Source organism: Cyanistes caeruleus, chromosome Z (assembly GCF_971803275.1).
Source record: "Cyanistes caeruleus chromosome Z, bCyaCae1.hap1.1, whole genome shotgun sequence".
Lineage (NCBI taxonomy): Eukaryota > Metazoa > Chordata > Aves > Passeriformes > Paridae > Cyanistes > Cyanistes caeruleus.
The window spans coordinates 71,741,357-71,762,413 of record NC_141732.1 but is presented as its reverse complement, the minus strand read 5'-3'; the positions used below and the strand labels follow the sequence as shown (position 1 = coordinate 71,762,413).

Genomic DNA, 21,057 nt, shown 5'->3' with positions numbered 1-21,057 from the left:
CCTCTCCCAGCCAGGGCCAGTTTCTTTTGTTTTTGCCATGGCCATAAAGCTCCCTGGGACTTGGCTCCAGCTCCACAGGAGCCACCGTGAAAGGTGGGAGGTAGCCACGGATCTAGGTTGTTCTGGCTAATCTAGCTGTGTGATAAAGCCAGAGGTGAGCTGGGTGGCGGCCGACCAGCAAGCAAGCGGTGGCTCTGCCACCTTCAGCTCTGCCTTTCTTTAGCCTTACCAAGCCACAGCTATGTTTTTCCAATACTTTGCACAAATAAGAGGAGGAAGAAGTCCCAGAGTGATGGAGGGCAGGGCTGGACTGTAGAAGAAGCCTTGTGCTGCTTACTCTGGAGCTCTGCCTGGTGCATAGAGGCTGATGCTGTCTTTGCTGGTTGAGAAGGGGTCCCTGCCCGCCCCTCTCCACAGTTGTTCCAGCTGCATCAGCATGCTTTTTCCTGCCCCATGGCGCTCTTTCCTGCCCCACAGCTTCCCACAAAGGCAGCAGAGACATTTGGTACCATGGGAAGATTTTACTTTTTTTTTTTTTAATGGTTTTTACCCTTTTTTATAGCAAAAATATCTTTTGGGGCCAAATACTGCCCCCCAGACAAACAGTCCATGTGCACAGCCCATGCAGCCAAGGCATGCTGGAGCACTGGTCTTCCTTGACCTGGGATGGGAGTGAGGAGAGGTGGGGTGGCAGGCTGAGCCCGTGGGGCTGGGACTGCCACAGAGGTGAGGAGTTTATGCGGTGTTCTCGGTGCTGGCTGCCGTGTAGATGACCTTGGATTTGGTCGGCGAGTCCAGCCTGGGGGGGAAATAAAGAGGGGGGAGCCGTTAGACCAGATGGAGGGTTTTGTTGCCTGAAACCACCATTAAACCCCGTTCTTGTGCCATGGACCCATCCCAACCCCGGGCGCTGTCGTCCTGTGTCTCCCCATTGCTCACCGTGCGTTCTGGCTGCGGTGCTTATAGATGTACAGCAGGAAGGCCAGTGCTGTGACAGCAAAGAGCACCCCGAAGAGCACGGCCAGCACATCTCCTGCAAGCGAAGCACAAGCGTGTTACTCTGGGTCCCCTGAAACTACTGACTGAAGGGAGGCAAGGAGCAGACTAGTAGCCCAGGAGCCAGAGGGGGCACAAAGGACCAGCTTTGGCTGAGCACACTTACCTGCATGAAATGAGCTGGAGTGTCCTTCTGAAAAGGAGACAAAGACCGGAGGATGAGAACCAGGAGCGTGGATGCTAGAACAGCCCTACAAACCCACTGTGGCTGCCCACCCCCTCAACTCATCACGTGGCTTGCACAAGACCCCAATTCTCAGGCAGGTGCATCCCCTGCCTACCTTCCCCTGCTCTGTGCCAGCTCTTCACCTACCTGCTGTTGCTGAATCATCACTACCTGTAAAGAGAGACAGTACAGTCAGGGGTTTGCCTTTGAAGTATTTTGGGAAGTCTCAAAACCTGCAGGCCTTTGGGCCCCTCTTCCAAAATAGGGTTGCCCACAAGACTCCCCATCACCCATCAGCAGGGAAGAGCTGCCTGCCACGTCCCCAGCAGCTCACAGCATCTTGCTGCAGGAAGCCCAGTCCTGACACCCTGCCAGAAGCACGAGAGAAGGGGAGAAAGGATCCCTGAACCAGAGCCCACACCTGAGCCTTTCTGAGCCCAGCCAGAAACTCCCCCCACTGTTGTTGCCACAGCCTAGGAAGCAGTCAGGGTACTGAGCACTGCAGCACCCCATGACTGCACTGGAGCCCACAGGAGACCCCAGAGAGGCACCTGGGATGAGCCCAGGAGGCAGTAGCCATGGGGACAGTTGCCTGCATGGTCAGCAGCTCTGAGGGAGGAGGCAACCACACATTGCAGGTAGGACACCTGGCATGGGGATGGCTTGGCGGCCCTACCTGCTGGGAGGGAGCCCTGCTGGACAAATGTTTGCCCAGTATAAAAGCTTGGCTTATAAAGAGCCGCATTATCATCTGTATGTGGCTCAGGTATGGTGCACAGAGTGGCACTATCTATGGGCTCTATCCAGCTGCATGGCTGCTGCAGGAAAGCTGCCACCTCAGTCCAGCAGCTGGGAACAGCAGTGGTTATCCCAAATTGGGGGTGGCTGGCAAAAGGATTAACGAGCATGGATACAGAAGGTGAAGCTGGAAGCAAAACAAGATGTGACCCCACAGCACTCCATCTCAGTGCTCAGCAGCCCCAGGGCTAAAGCAGGCAGTTAGCACTGATGTGGGGAGAAACCCCCAACCATCCTGTGCACACAAGGCAGGGGACCAGTAACCTCATTCAGAAGTACTGGGACATTCTCCTGGCACTTCTGGGGCAAGACCTTTGTAGGTTTGTCACACTGGGAATTTTTGTTTAGAAATAACAAATAATAATAAAAAAAATAGGTAGAGCTAGGCAACTCCCCCCCTTGCCCCAGTGCTGGGAAGCTTTGGAACAGCTTCTGCAAGAAAGTAGTAAAAGAAAGGCTTGAAGGTAAATGGAAAATATGATAAAGTATCTAAGAGGTTTACCAAAGATAGAGCATGCCAGCCTAACCTGATATCCTTCTTTGATAAGTGATATTCTAGACAAAGAAAATGCGGTAGATTTTATCTCTCCCAGCTTCAGTGAAGCATTTGATGCAGTGCCACATGGGAAACTGCTAGCCAGGCTGAAGACCACAGTGATTAAAAGCTTAGAGCCATTAGCAAGCAGGCTGCAGGTGGAACGGTGAGGGAAGTGCCTTGCACCACATTGTGTGGTTATCGAGGCATTGCCCAGAGGCCTGGGACCAACCCTGTGCTGTTCCTATTAGTCACCTTCACAAAAGGTGTAGGAAATGCCATCAGAACAGAAAAGGAACAGGATATTGAACAGAAAACTCCCAGTGACCTCAGGGAGCAGCAATGGGCAAAAATTCAGTGATGCAGAGCAATAGTCACGCCTGAAGATTAATAGTGATTTCTACTCATGCCTGGAAATCACCAATGCAAGAAAGGCCTTAGAGGAGAAATAGAGGGTGGGAATTCAGAGATCCCTCAAACAGCGGACTCTGTGCCTGGCCAGGATGACTTTGAGGCCCCCCTGGCAGAGCACAGCCTTCAGGAGGGGTCCCCAGCACTGCCTGTCCTGCAGGATTTGGAGGAGGGGCGTTCACTGCAAGCTTGTACCTCTGGCAGCTCTTACTGATTTTATCTGTTGCATTTGGGATTAAAGTAGCTAGCTGGAGTGCTAGGACTTGCCTGTTCGCTCTTGACTATGCATCCCCTAGTCCTGCTACTATTATATCTGCAAGACTAAGGATAAAGTAAGTTTCTAGAACCCAATCTTCCCCAGGCAGGGTGAAAGAAGTGCAGAAACGGGAGAGAGCAGCACCCTAAGACCAGTGCTGCCACATGTCACTTCCTGGGCAGGTCTGACCCATGCAGATGCTGTGTTTCTGTAAGATACACAGAGCACTGCCTCCTGCTGCTGGCCCCATCACTGCATCCCTGCTGCTGGGAGCAGCCTGAGCACACTCACACACTCCTTACCAGAAGAGTGCTTCACTGAAGGGGTGGTCTGGAAACTCGCCAGCACCCGTCGCCCGTGCAGGTTCTGCACTGGCCGATAGTTGTTCTGCAAAAACTCGTCATCAGGGCTTCTCAGGGTTGAAACCAGCATTGACATCTGGAAGGAGAGCAGTGTGAACAGAATAGCATCCATCCTGCCTTTGGGAGCAGGTGAGCTGCAGACCACTGGCACAGGGCACCTGCACCAGCTTACGAGGAGAGGCTGGGAAAAATGCGGAGCTCATTGCCCTGACAGACCTGGTGATGAGAGAGCAGCATGGTCTGGTTGAAGATTGTCCATTTGACTGTCTGGTAGCAGGGAGGGGTGGTCAGAGAGCCATTATAGTGGAAGTACAGTTTCAGGTTGGCAGGCAGTAGACCTGCAATGTTGAATCCAGGCACCAAGGTTTCTTGTCCTGGGAGAGGAAATATCATAGGAGTGAGACTGGTACAAACCTCTTGGAGGACAACAACATGAAGGTCATGGGCAGCCTGGCACTGCCTGTGCCACTGCAGCCACTGGAGAAAGAGTAGTTGATTTGCCCTGGAGGCAGGGGAAACAGGGGGGCTGCCTGCTGAAGCCCTGCTCTGCTGAGCAGCTGGTTTCTCTGCTGGGCTGCAGCCCCTGAGACAAACACAAGGTGGGATAGGGTCTTACCTACTTCTTGGATTTCGAGCAGATGCTCAAGTATTTCATGGTAGTATTGGTTATCCCCATGCCCAACCTGCAACACAGAGACCCCAGGGTAACAGCAAGGCTGGAGCCAAAGGGAGACAAGATGGTGACAGCAGTGCCAGCGGAGAGGTATTGCTCCTTGACAGAGGCACCCTATCCCAATGACCTCTTAGTTCTTATCAGGGCTGCTTTGCCCTTTCTCTCCCCTTCTTCCAAAGTACACTTGCACTTCTGCCAGTCCCCAGAACTCTGCCCACCCCGGTCCCATCCTCCCCATGCTGATCCACGGAACTCACCTCCAGAAAGGCTCCCAGTACAGCCAGGCCATCTGGGTGAACCATTGCCTCTGTAAAGCTGTCATACTTGGTATTGTAGTGGACCACATGGATCTGGAAGGGAAAAATGCAATCCCAGTGCTGGATGGACACCACTGGGTGATGCTCACTCCCACAGGGCTACAGCCTGCTAACACAAGGGCTGTGAGAGACATGCAGGCATAATGAGTATCACTGCAGAGGACGGAAAATGCTGGTGGGACCAAGAAAATCTGCTGCCACAAAGCACCCAGCATGAAGCTCTGTCTGCAGGAACTTCCCTGGTCAGGAGCAGCAAACCAGCACTCTGTCCTGCAAAACAGGGGCTAATACTGCAGAGCCAGGATCACTTTGAGGACAGCAGCTAGAGAAGGAGGGATAAAACCAGATGCGAGCTGGCAGAGCAAGAGGACAGTGTGTACAGAGTAAACAGTCCCTGTAGCTCCCAAAGCAGGCTCACAGCCTCCAGGGAAGCTGGCTTCCACAGCCTGGGGACTGCCACAGCTCCTGCTCCATCAGCCCAGGACCAGGCTTCACCATGAGTCTGGCTCAGCACCAAAGTGTGGCCTGCTACACTGAACTCCACTGCCCAGGATCCTGGCCAGGAGTTACAGCCTACATCCAGTGACAACCAGAGCCACGGGTGAGGAGCAGGACAGCATTCCAGCGCCTTCCCTGCCCAGCACCATGAGGGAAAAGATGTATCCAGCACCATGAGGGCTCCTTACCTCTGCAGCAAAGCGTCGCCCATTGACGGTGTGCTCTGAGCCGTGTCCCGATGGCGAGCCCCAGTGCAGGTGCAGCTGTACAGCTCGGTACTGCTGGGCATAGCCACCAGTGAGGGCCAGGGACTCGGGCAGATCAAGGACAACTGCAAAGGCAGAAGGAAGGGGTCAGTAATACAACATAAAGCCCAGACCATTGCACAGGTAGGCAAAGGAGGTGTCTCAAGGGAAACAGTCACCCTGGGCTTCTAGAAACTAGTCATAACAGAAAACCTTGCTGTCATGAGGCTGTGGGCAAGCCTTCCAATGTGTCAGGGTTCAACTTCTGACTGAAGGTTGTAGGATACTGCAGTAAATACGTCAGCTTCAAAAATAGCTGCTACGAAAATGCTGGAAAGTGAAGAGCCCCTCCGCAAAGACTCCCGGGGCCAGCTCCAAGCCAAATGTTATCCAACAATTTATTCAGTAAGTGAGAATAACATAAAGACATCATGGATGAAATTCATAGAGAAAGATACTGGCAGAGTGGTGAATATCTATGAAAGCAGGGCATCTGGACAGAGAGCTGCAACCCTAGTGAGCTGGGACCTTTCAAATAAAGCAGCCTGTAAATGTATGACAGCACTGGAGCTAGTGGCACAGAAGCATTAAATATTTTGAAAGCACTTAGAGCTAAAATTTTGTCTCTTTAGATACCATAAATTCATACTTTGTGTTTTCTTTACCTTACTGTGCTTTATCCAGCTATTTTGGACTTACGTAGCAATGCAGCAAATCTTAAACAGACATGTGGAAAAAAGATCAGGGAGCATCCCTAGACTCTGAGAAAGGCTGTCCTATGCTTTTAAGCACCTTTTCCTAATTTTCAATGTAAGGTCTTTTCATTTTTCCGTTTCAGATGGGGTGTCCCTTAGTAACATCACTGATGGGACACAGATTTGGGATTAAGCACGTAACAGGGCAGTGATGAGTCATTGTCCGTTTTGAATTCCTTGTCACTGGGTTCAGAGATAGAAAACTCAAATACAGGAAGTGAGAAACTGTTCCCTCCCTATGAATTTATCTGCTTTTACACTTTTGTATAGGTAAACCATTCTCTTCCTTCTCCTAACTATCTGAGTCATTTTCAGGCCCTCAAAAAGGCTTATGAAGCATATATACTTTGTTCCCAAAATGAGTAACTGTACAAATATCTTACTGGGCTTGCAACTTTTTATTTTTTTACGGCTTTTTATACAGGAGAACAGTGGTTGCCACAATAAAAAAAGGCATGTTAAAAGCCTTTGAGAAAGTACATCCTCCCCAATGAAAATGCTCTCACTGCTTTTCTAAACACCAAGCAACACCAGATGCCAGGGTGTCTAAAATAGCAACTACTGAGCTCAACTAGTTTAACTCTGCAGGCACATTCGGGCAGGAGGCCACAATATAGAGCTCCGTGCATGCAGCATGCAGCTGATCTGACCATACACAGCAAGCCTGACCTGTCAAGTTTTCTGTATGCACAGGTCAGCTCCATCTCGTTGGCTACCAGGGCAAGGAGGTGCCTTATCACACCGTCAGCAAGTTCTTAAGTCGCTTTCTCCATAACCTTTTCTTAGCTCAGGGACTGGCAGAGACCAGCATGCACAAAACATTCTGCCTTCTCCAAGAAAAAGCTGGTAGCAACCAGGTCCAACCATCCTCAGCTGTGGAAAGATGTGGTTTTTCCTCCATATCTGGACTACCGAGGCTGATACTAAAATAACGTGAATAAATTGTGTCCAGAACGATACAAAAACTATTCTAGTATTGGAGAAGGGAAAAAAAAAGACCCATAAAAATTTCTTAAGATCTTGAGATAGAATCCTTAAGTACGGACAAAGTAAAGTGGTCAACACTGTGCCCTAAACTTAAACTCTAACTTATGTAGGTAACTTAAAATATAAGTCACATCATGAGACTGATGAGTCCCTTGAAGGTGAAATGCAGGGGAGGAACTAGTGGCTGAAAACTTGCATTGGAAATATCAGGGACACATTTTTAAAGAAAATGTGGAATTAACAAATTCCTGGAGCCAGCTCCCAAAGGCTCTGTACACCTTGGAGCTTCTCACCTCATCCAGGAATACAAATGGACCTGTAAAATTTCTACAGCCTGTTGCTTCCTTTTTGGCCTAGAAGGCAACAGGGCTGCAGCCTGCAAGCCAGTGTCCAGGGAAAGGGCATCAGAGAAGCCCAGTCCTGCTGGGAGAGTCGGAGCGTCTCCTCTCCTTGTGCTCCAGCCCCTGCAGTTGCCTCTGCCCCTACCTGTATGCCCATTGTTCTTCAGCTTGAGCTGCTTGCTGGCAGGCAGGCTGTAGCCAGAGAGCTGGATCGGCCGCAGGTCAGGGCTGAAGATGACCTGAGCTGTGTCAACATTGATGGGTGACTGCTTGGTGCCCCCACAGTCCGAGTAGTCCGTACTCCAGTGCTTCAGGTCTGGTGCAAGAAGGAAGGGAGGGACTGTCAGTGGGATCTCCAGAAAGAAGGTTTGGGGGTGTTGGGGAAGTGGACTGGCAGTAGCCAGGTAAGTAGCCATGCATGTAAGTTTAGCTTCCATGAACTTAGCTTGGGAGCAGCTTTATACCAACATGTGACTGAATGCAGCTGTATCAGGAAAGGTCTCAGAGCATGGTGAGCTGCCAGGAAAGTCTATTTTTGGGGTGTTTAGGAAGAGTGCAAGAAGATCATTTACAAGTGGACTTGGCAAGCTGAGGAGCTGCTGCCCTGCAGCTCATCACACACTTGCTGCCTTGCACAGCCTGGCCTTTGGCAGGTATCACCCCCTGTACTGCTTGAGCAAGGTACCACAGTGCTCCTGGGCTCTGTGGCAAAGGACCAGCTGACATGGCTGGGTTGGCTGCTGAAATGGCCACCTCTCCCCAGGACCACAGCTGGGATAAGCATGGCTGATGCCCCAGAAACCTCCTTTTGCACTGCAGAGGGCTGCTTCTAGCATGTCATGGGCCAGTGCAAACCCAAGCTTGCCCCCAGGCCAGCCCCTCGCAGGACCTTTGTAAATATGGAACTGGGCATTAGCAGCTGAGCCAAACCCCAGAGTGATGGTGCATTAAGGAGTGTGTCTGTCATACCACTGTGGTGATGCCCATCATGGGTGCTGTGGAGAAGCCCCCCTGGCCTTGATGGGAGAGCAGGGCCAGGCAGGATGGGGAAGGAGGGTGACAGGGGCCAGAGGTGAAGACAAGCTAATCCCTGGGCTGGTCAAAGTCCCAGCATGGGCTGCAAGTCTAGCCTGGGGAGAGCAGCCTTTTCCCCACTTGGCACAGGGTCAGGGGAGCTCTCATTCAGGGAGGAGCCCTTCCCTGAGGGGTATCCCCCCACACCCAAGGGGCTGGGAAAGCCCTCATTGGAGCTGCTGTTTCCTGGTGAAATCCTGGTGAACCCCTAGCTCCTCAGCCCATCCATGCCTGAGTACGGGCACTGTGTCAGGGTCAGGCAGGAGGGAAGGGTGAGTCGTGGAGTGCGCACAGAAGCCTTGTAATAATTAACCACGGCTGGCTCAGTTCCAGGATCTGCTGGGTAGTAGAAAAAAGCAGAAGTAACTGCAGGGTATTTACCTTCATAGCTCCAGTGGCTGTGGCCTTGAAAAAAAAGAAAAGAAAGAACCACATGAATGGAAGGGAAAGGTTGTCAGCTAACACACCTCTGCCAGGCAGCAGGTCCCTGGACTCACACTGCCTTCCTTCCCCCTCCCCACCTTTGCTTTCCCACTCCTCCCTCTGTCCCAGCAAAGGGCATGTTTCCAGAGGGTACTGCCTCCTCGGAGCACAGCCAGGTCCCCTGCACTTGTCAGTCAGAGGGAAAACCCCAGGGCTGACATTTTGTCGTCATCCTTAAAAAGGAAAAATCAGAGATACTGGCTTCCACTACTGAGCAGCTGTAACAGCAGCTGCTCCAGAGCAGACAAAACCTCCCACTACCCCAAGACAAGGCACTTCACAAGTGCAGCTCTCACACTCCATGAGGAGTTTGGGCAGCAAGATGCACTGCACCTTGCAGACACCCTCCTCACTCCTGGGACTGACAGCAGAGGAAGAAAATGAGCATCAAACCCTTTTCTTTACATCAGCGAGTGCTCCAGTGGTGGGGAGGGGCTTTCATAGGAAAATGTGCCAGGCCAAATGCTCAGCTTCTATCCCTGGTTGTAATTCATATGACCACCCTAATGCCCACACTGAGCTTCTTTAGGTCCTACCATGCAAAACCCTTTCTTCAGGAAAAACAGGAGAGAGGATTAGGGATCCCATGCCAGGACCTCTGCATTTCTTGTGTCACCCATGGGTCACACTTTTACCACAGAAAGGCAAGATTTGACCTGAGCTTCCCACAGCCAGTGGTGTGCCCACTGTGCAGATCTAGAGGGGACAAAGCCCTGCTGGGAAGGTCCTGAGAGTACCCAGTACTCAAAAGGCTGGCCCTCACAATGTCACTCTCTTCCAGGGCAGCCAGCAATGCCTGGATTCCTGACACATCACTGGAGCTGGCCTTAGAAGTGCACCAGAACCTCTTCTCAGATACACCTGACCAAACACCTTGGCTACCACCAGCCCTTCTAAACAACCAGCTCCAGCCATGTAGGGCTGGTGATTGATGTAGAGCTCAAATTTGCCCCAAGCAAGGAAATATGGCCCAAAAGGATTATGTGCCTGCTCTGACTGGCACAACAGGTAATTCATGAGCTCCTCCTCTGATTTGTCCTTACCAGCAACATTGTCACTGCAGAGAGACTGTTAGCACTTGTGAGCCCATGAGTACAGGATCAGAGCGTGCCAGGATGGGACAGGTTTGGGGCAAACCAGGGCATTCATACAGCAGCAATGACATGGAGGAGCATTTAAGAGGTACAGTTGAGCCCAAATGTCACCTCTGCCCCTTGGTGAAGCCATTTGTCTGCTAGCCTCGCCAGGATGCAGGAGGGTCTCTGCAGGAGCTGCTCTGGCCCCCATCCCTGCTGCTGACATGAGCTATCGACACGCACTTGCTATTAATAGGAGTGGATTCCAGCTGAGGGGTGAGAAAGGAAGAGGCAAGCTTTCCCAGGCCCAGATGTCCCATGCAAGGCCCTAAGCCCAGCAGGATCCTGCCCTCCACTCAGTGAGGATCCAGGCATGGGCACTGCTGGGGGTCTTGGTACATCAGGAGAGCGGAGGACCTAAAGGAGGAGCTGAACTGGGCTGGGAAAGGCTGGTTCAGGGGCACTGTGTGCTGAAGAGGTGGGAACAGATTTCAGGGCTCCTTCCAGCGTGGCTGGCAACTCACCTCTGTCACATTTCTGATGCTCAAGAGCAATGTTCAGGAATCTCTTGGCTATTCCCAAAGGCATAGGAAGAAGGAGCAGCAAGTGGAGGACTGGGCAAGCCTCAGCTGCACGCACCAGGACACGTGTGCCCCAGGACAGACTGCAGTGCCCTCTCCATGTCTGCTTGCATGGCACTGCCCAGGGATGCACCCAGCTGTGCTACGGCAAGCTGAGATTCATTTATCCCACCCGTCTTGCTCACACGAAGGATACCTGCTATCCAGAATCCAGAGAACAAGGACCCTCCTCTGGAAACATCCTATATCATCTCCCACCCTCCTACCCCTCCTGGCACTACCTGCACAAAGAAACACTCACACTGGGGCAGTCCTGGCACAGGTAAGGCACAGCACCCCAGGGCTGGCACATGGTGCCTTGGTTCACTGCACATGCCCCAACTGGCACAGCCTCCCCCGACACCCCACTTTTCGCTCACCTCCAGGGACTCTGCCTAGGCAGAAAGCAGCTCAAACGTCATATCACAGATTGAGCAATAGCCCCGTGCTGACACCTGCCCTGATGTGTCAGCACTGTGCCTATTACCTCAGGTTCCCACATCTCCCAGAACACACCTATTCCCAATAGCCGGGGGGGCTCTGGACCCTCCTCACAGCCTCTTGTCAGCTCAGCTCAGCAGCGTTCAGACATCCCGAAGGCCGTAGCTGTGTCCATGAGCCAGTTCGATCCACCCCAACACAACGGACTTCCCCAGGGATGTCTTGGCATCAAAACCAAAGGGACCCATGAGTTCTTATGCACCCACTAAAGCCCCCTTGGGCGTGTTTTCCCATCCCGTGGATCTGGGTGCAGTGACGGCGCAGCCAGGCCACCCCCTCGGGCAAGCATCTCTCCAGCGCAGCTGTGCAGGGTTGGGGCCCCTTGGCACAGGCACCGAGTGCTGCAGGAGAGACCGCCGAGGCCAGCCCAGCCGGGGCGCTGGGACAGGCTCTCAGCAGCAGCCCCTGCCTCGGCACGGCTCGGAGGAGCCCCGCACTAACTGCTCCGATCCCTTACACCTGGGGGCATTTCCAATCTCGCATCCTTTACCGTGAACATTAACCCACTGCCCTGCCCAAGTGTGGATTTGCATAATTCAGCCTGCCTCCCACACTTCCCGCCGGAGCACGTCTTCTCCCTCGAAAAGCTGTGTGATGCCAGGTCTCCCTTCTGCTGAGCAGCTGCCGCTCGCCACAAAAGACGTGGCTGCATCTCTGCAGCGGGTGCTGCAGCTCTTTGCATGCCCTGCCGTTCCTCTGAGCACCCACTGCCCCGGCAGGGACTGCAAAGCGCTCCCAAAAACGGGGGGAAACAGCCCTGGTGATGCGATGCGCACACCGGGAGATAAGAAGAAGAGGGTTCTTTGCAGGGTTTCCAACAGGACAACACAGTAGGGCGCTGACAGGAGCTGCCCTCCGTTCTCAGCCGAGCAGAGCCCCTCAGTTCACCTGAGTACTGCCTGCCACCCGCCTTTCCCCAGCAGCCTGCGATCCAGCCAAGTTTCCCACGAGTTTCCCCTCTTCATACCCTCCCTTTGTGCTTTCTCCTGCTGTTCCTTGCTCCCACTCAACCCTCCCATTCTGGGATACAGGCTTTGCTGCAAGTGCCAGCTCCCTTCCCTCCTTGACATCCAACACCATCCAACAACACTCTCCTGCCGAGTTCAGGCAGACGCTGCCATTACCAGCGTGCTGCTCCGCATGTCCTGCAGCCCGGGAGGAAGGGTAGGAGCAGCTTTTGGCAGCGTGAGGAGCCAGCTCAACCACTGGCTGCTGTGAATCCCACATAGGAAAGGCACTGATGCAGCAAGCTGTGCACAGGAGACCTCACCAAGGGCACACAGGAATGGACTGTGCACCCTAAGGACTCAGGATCATTTGCACAGACCAGGTGCAGCCCTCAGCAGAGACAAACAATAAGGAAGGAGGCCAGGGGGGTTGCCCTGTGGGTCTGCACCCCCCATCCTGACTTCTTCATATTTTAGGGTCTATGCAGTCTGAGGCTGCTGCAGGGTACCTGACAACACTGAAACAGTGCTGTTCACAGTATGGATGCCGCCTGACAGCTACACAGACACTTGTGCTATCAGCTCGCCTTGAGCTCTGGAAGTTCGATGGCATGTGTGTGGCAGGCAGCACAGCAGGCTCGCTTCTAGCTCTTCCACACTGCTCTTATCAGCTGGGCACGCGGTGCCCTGTGCTCAGCCACAGGGAGTGCTGGCATCATGCCAGAGCCTCCTCTTCCCGCTGGGACCCAATCCTGAGCCACACCTGGCTCTAAGCCCCAAAGGGATGAGTTCAGCTCACAGATGCCAGACCAGGACCAGCTCGCTGTGCCCTGTCCCAGGCTATGAAGGGATCAGTGGAGCTCATGGCCCAGAAGAGAAGGTAGGTGGGGTGTTATTCTTGAGGGTCAGTAGGCCAGAAGGTACCAGGACATGCAGAGATGCACAGAGTGCAGGTCCCAAAGTGGGGACCAGCCACAGCAACCAGGTCCCAGCCTACAAAACACATCCAAACACCCTGTCCCTTGAAAGCAGTAACTTGATTGGGGTACCTGGACTGTGCCACTGTGCTCACACTGCCCAAAGTGAGCTCTCCAGTCTGTTGCAAACATGGCAGGGGGGTGCATAACCTGAACATCCTTCTGCCAAGCCCCACTGGAAGTGTCTCTATGGGAGGGCCATAGAGACACTTCCATCCCAGCCCCACCTCCTCCCTGTTTTCCCCATCCAGACACAGCCCCATGCAGCAACACCCACGTACCTTCAGCTCAGGACACCACCCCATGTGCTCTGCCCATGGGGGCACTGATCCTTCCCAAGCCTGGCTGCATTAAAGCCCCTTTGTGTTTGTGAACTCGGACCCACTGCAAACCTTTGGGATCAGCCTTTAATCTGCCACTGGTAGCACAGGTCGCTGCAGGGATTGTTCTTTGTTCTCCTGGGGGATGACTGCTTGTGCTGTGGAGCCCAAGACTGCCAGCCCCCCCGGCAAGGGGCAAGGGTTTGGGTGGAGGAAGGCATAGGGCAGGCTTTACTCCAGGGCATGTTCCTTCTCCTTCTGAACCCAGCTGCCCCAGCAAGTGCTGGGGGAAACAGGAAACAATCAGAATGCTGCAGAGAAAGAGCCATCCCAACAAAAGGGATAAAAATGGGGAAATCCCAGAGGACAGATCAGTGCTTGGAGCTGGGGAGAGATAAGATTAAGGAGTATTAAGCAAGAAAAATAGGTTCACTTGGGGGAAAAGGATATTGGGGAATGAGCAAGAAGAGGACACTGAGAGCAAGACACACTGAATAGGAGGGAGAGGAAACAGGGAACGGGTGATACTATTTCCCAAAGGCACACTTAAGATGGGACTCAGGTCTCTGGGCAAGCCAGAGTCTTCCCAGGGAGCAACCCCATGGCAAATCCCTGAGCATGTGCCATGTCTAGAGAGCCACAAGCCCTACCTCATGCACAAGCCTCAAGGAAGTGGGGACCAGCTCACCACCCAGCAGAGGTGCTGAGACACGCAGCTCCTGGCACCTGGTAGGAGCTTTAGAGTGTTCCAGCCATGACCTGCTTCTCATGGGATTCCATCCAGATCTTCAGCCTCTAACACTGCTATAGCATGGGCTAACTTGCCTGTTCCCTACTGACCTCCTGGCCACTGCCTTTCCCCTTCTCCATTCCAGTGCTCCCACCCACCCATCCGAAACCTCACGCGGTGTCCAGCCCCTTGGCCAGCGCAGCACACCGGTATGCTGAGCTCCCACCCTGTGGCCTGGGTTACTTAATCTCTGTGGCAAGAACCGTCTGCATCCCCATCCCTGTCCAGTGCTCAGCCCGGCAAGAACGGCTCTGGTAAGAAAAGTGATTCATTGCAGTAACAAAAGCAGCTCCTGGCACGAAACATTCCTGGTCCTTACCACAGGGCAGCTGTCCTGGCACTGGTCAGGATAACTCCTTACCAGAGGCAAAACCAAGGACACGCTAAGAGGCTGAGCCCAGGAAACAAACCTGTGGGCAAAGCTGGGACAAGGAGCATGACCAGGGACAACAACGTCCCAGTGCAGCACTCAGCCCCAGAAGAGCAAATCCACAGCCCTCCCCCAAAATCCCTGCAGAGCGCTGGCAGCGCCGTAGCTTCCAATCACAACAGGGACCAAGACCAAGGACCCAGGACTTTTTCCCTGAACCTGTAACTCTGAAAACCTCTACACTACCAGCAAGACATCTCACGGGGAGGAGGAGGGGCACACAACCCTGCAGCCCTGCGTTCTGTCACGTCCCTCGTCCCCCATCGCCAGCCGTGAGGCAGCCCCCCTCCAACTCTGCAGCAGGGCCAGACCCCGTTCTTGGTGAGCCGGGGGGGGACGAGGTGGATGCAGGGCAGCCCAGCCGACATTCTGCAGGATAAAGGGGACTGCTCACCGTTCACCACGCCGGGGTGCAGGGTTGGAACCTCTGGGCGGTCCCCGGGAGCAAGCAAGGGCTGCTTGGTGCACAACCCTTGTACCGCTCCCCCCCGCCGCCCCCATCTCAGTGAGTTCTGAGCCCCTCAGACTGATTCAAGAGGGACTTAGTGAGGGAAAAGGGCTGCGGACAAAGCCGGGGGCCAGCCCCTGGGCAGGGGTCGGGCCAGTCGAGCCGCACGGGAGTTGGCGGGAGCAGGGACAAAGGCAGGGACGCGCTGGGAGGTGCAGCGCCCGCAGCTGGGCCACGCTGGGGAGACTCCTCTCCACGGGGGCACCTCATCCTGGGGCGCACCTGAAGCTCTAACACGGGTGCAGCAGGAGGTACAGCAGCCCCCCAGCCCCAAACCAAGCAAGGGGAGAACTCCCTGGCGTTGAGGACACCTCTCCACAAAGCATCAGACATCCCAAATCCAACACCTCTTGCACTGGGGAGCTCCACTCATCAAGGACCCCCGGCCCAGCAAGGGAGGGAATCCTGTACATCAGGGCACCCCATGTATAAGACAGCCCGAACTCAGTACTGGGGCGCTGCACGCATCGGGGTGCTCAAGCACCGGCCATCCCAAACTAAGCTCCGAGGCGCCTCCTGCACGGAGACCCCAAAGGCAGCAGCGGGGTTCCCCACGACTGTGGAGCCCCGCGCACCGAGGGACCCCCGCTCACCTTTCCCCGGGGAATGCGGGAGCTCCTCGCCGCCGTGTTCCTGGTCGGTCTCGCTTTCGGAGGCGGCACGGCCCAGGGCGGGCAGTAGCAGGAGCGGGAGCAGGAGCGAGACCCGCAGCGCGGCGCGGTTCATCTCCGGCAAGTGCGCGGGTGCGGGACGGCGGCTCCGTGCCTGCCCGCCCGCCCGGCCGCACGTAAGTGAGAGCGGGCGGGGAGGAGGCGGCGGCTCTGACTCACGCCTCCGTTACCTTTTATAGGGGCTGGAGCCAAAGTCTGCCGCCGCACGGTCCGGCCAGGTGAGCCTGGCTCGAACCCGGGTCTCCCCCCGGGGCTGCCCCTACCCCACTCTAGTCCCCCGCCGGGACATACGGTGGAGCCGGGGCCGGGGGAGCCCGGTCTGCTCCTCAGCTCCTTCAGCTATGGGTGTTCTCTTTCCTCAGTGATGGCTCAAGGATCCCTGAAGGGTGGGGGTCCTTCTCCCTAGCAGTGGGTGAAAGACCCCTGAGCCAGTGGGTGTCCCCTCTCCGCAGTGATGAGTGAAGGAGCTCTCAGTAGTCGGCGTCCCCTCTCCTCAGTGTTGTGGCTGGGATCATCCAGCAGCGGGTATCCCCTCTCCTCCACAAAAGTGGTAAGTTTGGGATCAGTCAGCCATGGGTTTCTACAGTCCTCATCAGCGGGTGCCTGCTTTCCTCAGCAATGAAGCTGGCACCCTTTGGCCATGATTGTCCCCTCTCCTCAGTGATCAACCAGGGACCCCTCCATCACAGATATCTTCTCAGAGTTGGGTGAAGGACCCTTTGATAGTGGCTGTCCCTTGTCCTCAGTAATGGTGTTGGGACCCCTGAGCAATGGGCGTCTCAGTGCTGGGTGTCCTCTCTCCTCAGCAGTGGGTGAAGGACCCTGCTGTATTGAGGTGCAGACCCCCCCCCAAGGCTGTCCCTTCTCCTCAGAGGTGAATGTCCCCTCCTCTTGCTGATGTACAGGTAAGAAGAGCATTTCTGTGGAGGCTGGAGGATGGCACAGCTCCACTCTGAGCAGAAGTCTTTCTCCTGCTCCTCAGAGGTTGCAGGAAGCATATGGGTGCTGCTATGTGTATGTATACAGTGGACCTGGATACCAAAAAGCTTTGAACAAGGTCCTGCACCAAAAGTGACCAGGCACATGGAAGCAGACTGCAGTCCATGCTGGTAGATGCAAAGTGCTGCAAATTTGGTGCAAGCAAGGATGCACATCATGAGGGTGGGCTTTAATCAGCTAATGAACACATTAGAAGAGACCAGAGGGTCATGGTGATGTCAGCTCACCACTTGCCAAGAAGAAAGTGAAGTAAGCATCAGGGATTATCAAGAAAGAAACAAAACCCAAACCAAAACAAAAAATCCACCCCATCCTGCTGTTAAATAAATCTTGGGTGAAACGTCCTCTCATTTTTTGCCCATGGTTTTGTTTCTCCCATCACAAAAGTGTCAGGAACAGAAACAGCATGTATGGGGCCCCAGGGCTGTTTGGGGGCAAGAGTGATTTCCATGTAAAGAAGGAGTAAAGCAGGCATGGCTGCCCAGCCTGGTGGAGTGAACTCTGTTCCCATAGCACCCTGGCTTGTATCACACCAGAGAGCAGGGAATGAGCACTTACTCTCTCGGGATAGCAGATTTACAGAACAATCAACGAAAATCATCCAGCAGGAAGTCTGAGTCCAACCAACAAATTATTTTTTTTTCATTTGGTGCAGAAGGGATTGGGAAAATCCTTTCCTTCAATGTGTAATTTGTGCACACACAAAAAGGTACTGGACAAGTTAGTGGGATATTGTGCCTTGCTCTGCAGCACTGCCAGAGTCCCGGCCCTGCGCCATGCCCCATAGGCTCCACGCCTCTGCTAAACCAGTCTGCCCAGCTCTTTCCCAGCCCAAATCACTGGTCAACCCAACACCTTCCTTTATGAATGTGCTCAGCACAGCTGTGTGGATACATCCATATCCACAGGCTTGCCATTGCTTGCAAGAAGGCTCAAGATCCATCAAGCGGTACAGAAGATCTGATTGGGGCTGGATTTTGTGCTGAGCAGAAGGAATATGTGCCAAAAAGTTTGCAGCTGGAGACATAAGCTGCTGGCCATTGGCTACCTGGCACCATGGGCTTCTGCTGTGGCTGAGCCAGAGATGGTTGCTCTCTCCTGGTCTTGACAGAGAACTGTGCCTCCAGGGGTGGCTGCAGGTGGGATCAATGTGATAATCCTGATCCACCTTGCCCCTTCCAATACCAGATAAACTGAACCATCAGATAAGAAGACATTTGCCAAGGCTCAAGGAAACAGGGCTGTGGGAGGAAAACAAACCATAAACTGTCATTCCAATGCTTTTTCCTGCCCATGATCCTGTCGTTTATCTAAATGGTCTTTATCCTGAAGGGAGAAGAAGAAGGCTGTTGTATACAGCAGAGGAATAACAGACTCGGTCTACCCTATTTTTGAAGACAAGCCCTGTGGAGTTTCCCACCTCACACCTGAGTCTATCAATTCTGCTTGCTTCTCCAGGGAGGTTACCCTGCATTCTCTTTGCTGCCCTGGCTTTCTTAGGTTTCATTGTCCTCCCTCTCTGTTGCTCTTCGAGGATAAGCATATCATATCACAGCTGCTGTAACTGCGCGTGTCTTCTTTCCACCTGTGATCTCTTACACTTTGTCAGCTCTTTTGTAGAGATGACACTTGGCAACTGTGGACACTTAGAACGAAAGGTGACTCCATCATCAGGGCACTTTGTCTGGATAGTGCCTCCTGGGAATGCTGGAGTCTGTAAATCACAGCCACATTCCGTGAGCGTTGCAGGCCACACAGGGAAGAGCGCAAGGGGTTTGTTGTCCTGTACCAGGTTCACACCGGTGCTATATCCTCACCAAAAGCTGTCCCCTGAGATTCTCCATCAGAATTATGTCAGGAGAGATCTGATCAGAGGGATTCAGCCCCCTGCAAAGAGCCCAGCTCTGTGCCCTTCTTTGCTGTGAGCTGTCTGGAAATACACAGCACCAAACTTATGCCCAGCTCAGCACGGATCCAGCCTGAGGCACAAAGCACTGGCGTACCAGGGAGCTTCTCCAATCCTGCGCAGCACAAGATGCACCAGGCTGAGATAGAGTGGGTGTACTTCTGGAAACACTGGCTGGTCTTGTTTTAGCTCCAGTGCTGTAGGGAGGGACAACCTCTAAATGCTTGTAAAAGGGTTTATTCTCAGGAAAAGGATGCCATTCCCAGGAAAATTAACTCATGTTAAGGAAAGGCTTGGATGTCTAGAAGAATTTTGGCACTCTGGGCCTGATTCAAAATTGTACCAGTAATTCTTTCCCACGGGACATACTAGTGAATTCCTGAGCTCTTTGAGGGCTTTTTGTCTGTTACTTTTAATGTCAAAACCAGCAGACACTGTTTTATCAGTGCTTCTATCCTGCCTATTCACAATTTAGAGTTAAAGCCCGTGGATGATTTCCAAACAAAATCAGGCTGGTCTATGTCACTCACTGAAGAGAATCCCGGGTACAGGTACCTGCAATTGGTGTTTCATTACTGAGATTTGGTAGAATTGACTAAGCAAGAGCCTTTCCTTCGAGGGGATGTTAGCCTGCTTTGCAATTGCATCAATTGCACATCTTTACTTTCATCTCCACATCTGTACATTCTCTGTGCTGGTGCCATCAGCTGCCCAAGCCCTACACCAACACAATTTCAGAGTCTCCAGGGAATACTCAGCTTCCAGTGCCTGAGGGTGGGATGACAAGGGATGTTTTGAGGAGTGCTAATTAGCTAGTTGCTTTCCCTTGGATGTCTAGGGTTATAGTGCATAGTTTCAGGGGAACGCCAGCACCTGTGCTGTGGGGTTCTAGACCCAGCCTAGATCCCAGTCTGCTCTTTGTGGCCAAACTGTAGGATGCAGGTAGCCAGGAGAACAAACTAGCCTGGGAGCTCCTGAACTTGGGCTAACCTGAGGTGTTTGAGCTGCTTTAAAACTATGAATTCAAGCAGCTGTAGTAGGGGTGGTTTAAAATGCACATTTTTGTGTTTGTATGCACTGTTTATAACGTATAGTGTTTACATGCTCATTGTTGCCTTTTGGTTAAAAACAGCTTGAATAATGGGAAGCAGAATTTTATTTTAAGACCTGGGTCTCAAAATATCAAAACTTCTTTCAACTGAAAAAGTCTGACTTCAGACAAAATCTACATAGGAGCCTCTGGATCCTTGTGTCAGTATGTTCCAGGTAGGAAAGCAACCTCCCCAGCAGCTGCTGACAAGCACCAGCTATATTCTTGTTCCAGCAGGACAAAAATATGGAGATTTGAAACAGGCAAGCACTTCTGAGAACACTGAGGTGTGTCGCAGTCTCTCCTTAGCAGTGAATACATCAATCCTTTTAATTGCAGCAAGCAGAACAAGAGTTTTACCTGTAGCTGAGTCCAAATTAGGACTGACAAATCCTTGCCTGGGCATTGAGTTTGATCCCTCTTTTTAAAAAGCAGCTTTGTGGTTTCCCTCCCAACCTGATGAAGCCACATGTGGAAAGCAGTGGTCATCCTCCTGCCCTGTGTTTTCTTGGTCTTACTATAAAACCTCAGCATTTATGAATCTTCTTTGAATTTTTCTTTCAAGTGAATTTATTTGCTTGTATGTGAAGGCTGCCCTTTTGGCAGCATTTATTCCTGGTATATTTATAGGCAGCAACTCTATCCCTTCTTAAACTGTGTTTTGAAAGTTTAGAACGAAGTCTGAAAGAGTTTAGCTTGTCAGAGACTAAATTTCCATTCTATTCCGGATCTCATTAACCCTCTGCACCTCCTCAAGGTTTAAGTAACCTTTTCTGAATGTAGACATGCTAAATTATACCTCTGATCTGCATGGAAAACCGTTGTCCTGCCACAAGTGAAACCACTACAGTAAGCACACAATTAGGTGGTTTGCATGGTCTTCTTTATTTATTTATTTATTTTATTATTTACCTGTAGTACTTTATACCAGCAATCCTAATTAGCAGCTCATCAGCACTCAGGAACACAAGGTCCCATGACAGGCAGTCTTCACACCTCTGCTGCAACCAGTTGATTTACAGCTGCACAGCAGTGTTTCCCAGTGTGTTTCATTGTGAAGGTCCCTAATGACAGTGTTCATGAGTGTGGGTCCTAAAATCCACTTCAGTGCATTTTCAGTAATTTTCTTTACAGTGCAGGACCTCTTTTCTTTAAGATGACCCATTATTCTTCCCTTTTTGAAAACTGCATCTTTGCATTCCTTCTCATTTTGACTCTAGTTAATACTCACATTTGAAATGACTTTAAAAACGTGTTGAAATCCT

The 21,057-nt window shown here is 52.6% G+C and overlaps 1 protein-coding gene across 2 annotated transcripts; it reads right to left on the bottom strand.

The window, feature by feature from the left end:
- Positions 1-506: 506 nt before the first annotated feature.
- On the bottom strand, positions 507-16,140 carry LOC111941037 (carbonic anhydrase 9-like). Of its 2 annotated transcripts, XM_023943994.2 has the most exons (12): positions 15,720-15,940; positions 8,856-8,879; positions 7,546-7,716; positions 5,261-5,403; positions 4,515-4,607; positions 4,201-4,267; positions 3,801-3,958; positions 3,525-3,660; positions 1,370-1,393; positions 1,163-1,189; positions 940-1,033; positions 507-799 (listed from the first exon to the last, which is right to left on the bottom strand). In XM_023943994.2, the coding sequence occupies exons 1-12, from the start codon at positions 15,850-15,852 to the stop codon at positions 736-738; spliced, it is 1,134 nt and encodes a 377-aa protein (XP_023799762.1). In that variant the 5' UTR covers positions 15,853-15,940; the 3' UTR covers positions 507-735. The 2 variants fall into 2 exon arrangements, with proteins under 2 accessions (XP_023799762.1, XP_086725749.1); XM_086869623.1 differs by lacking the exons at positions 1,163-1,189; positions 1,370-1,393 and having other exon boundaries at positions 940-1,078; positions 3,518-3,660; positions 15,720-16,140.
- Between the last annotated feature and the right edge of the window lie 4,917 nt (positions 16,141-21,057).

Coding starts and splice junctions, on each gene's coding strand:
- LOC111941037 (XM_023943994.2), bottom strand. CDS start 15,852: ATGAACCGCGCCGCGCTGCGGGTCTCGCTCCTGCTCCCGCTCCTGCTA. Junction 4,268..4,514: donor TACTGGGAGCCTTTCTGGAG/GTGAGTTCCGTG, acceptor TCTGTGTTGCAG/GTTGGGCATGGGGATAACCA. Junction 3,661..3,800: donor TGCTGCTCTCTCATCACCAG/GTCTGTCAGGGC, acceptor CTCTCCTTCCAG/ATGTCAATGCTGGTTTCAAC.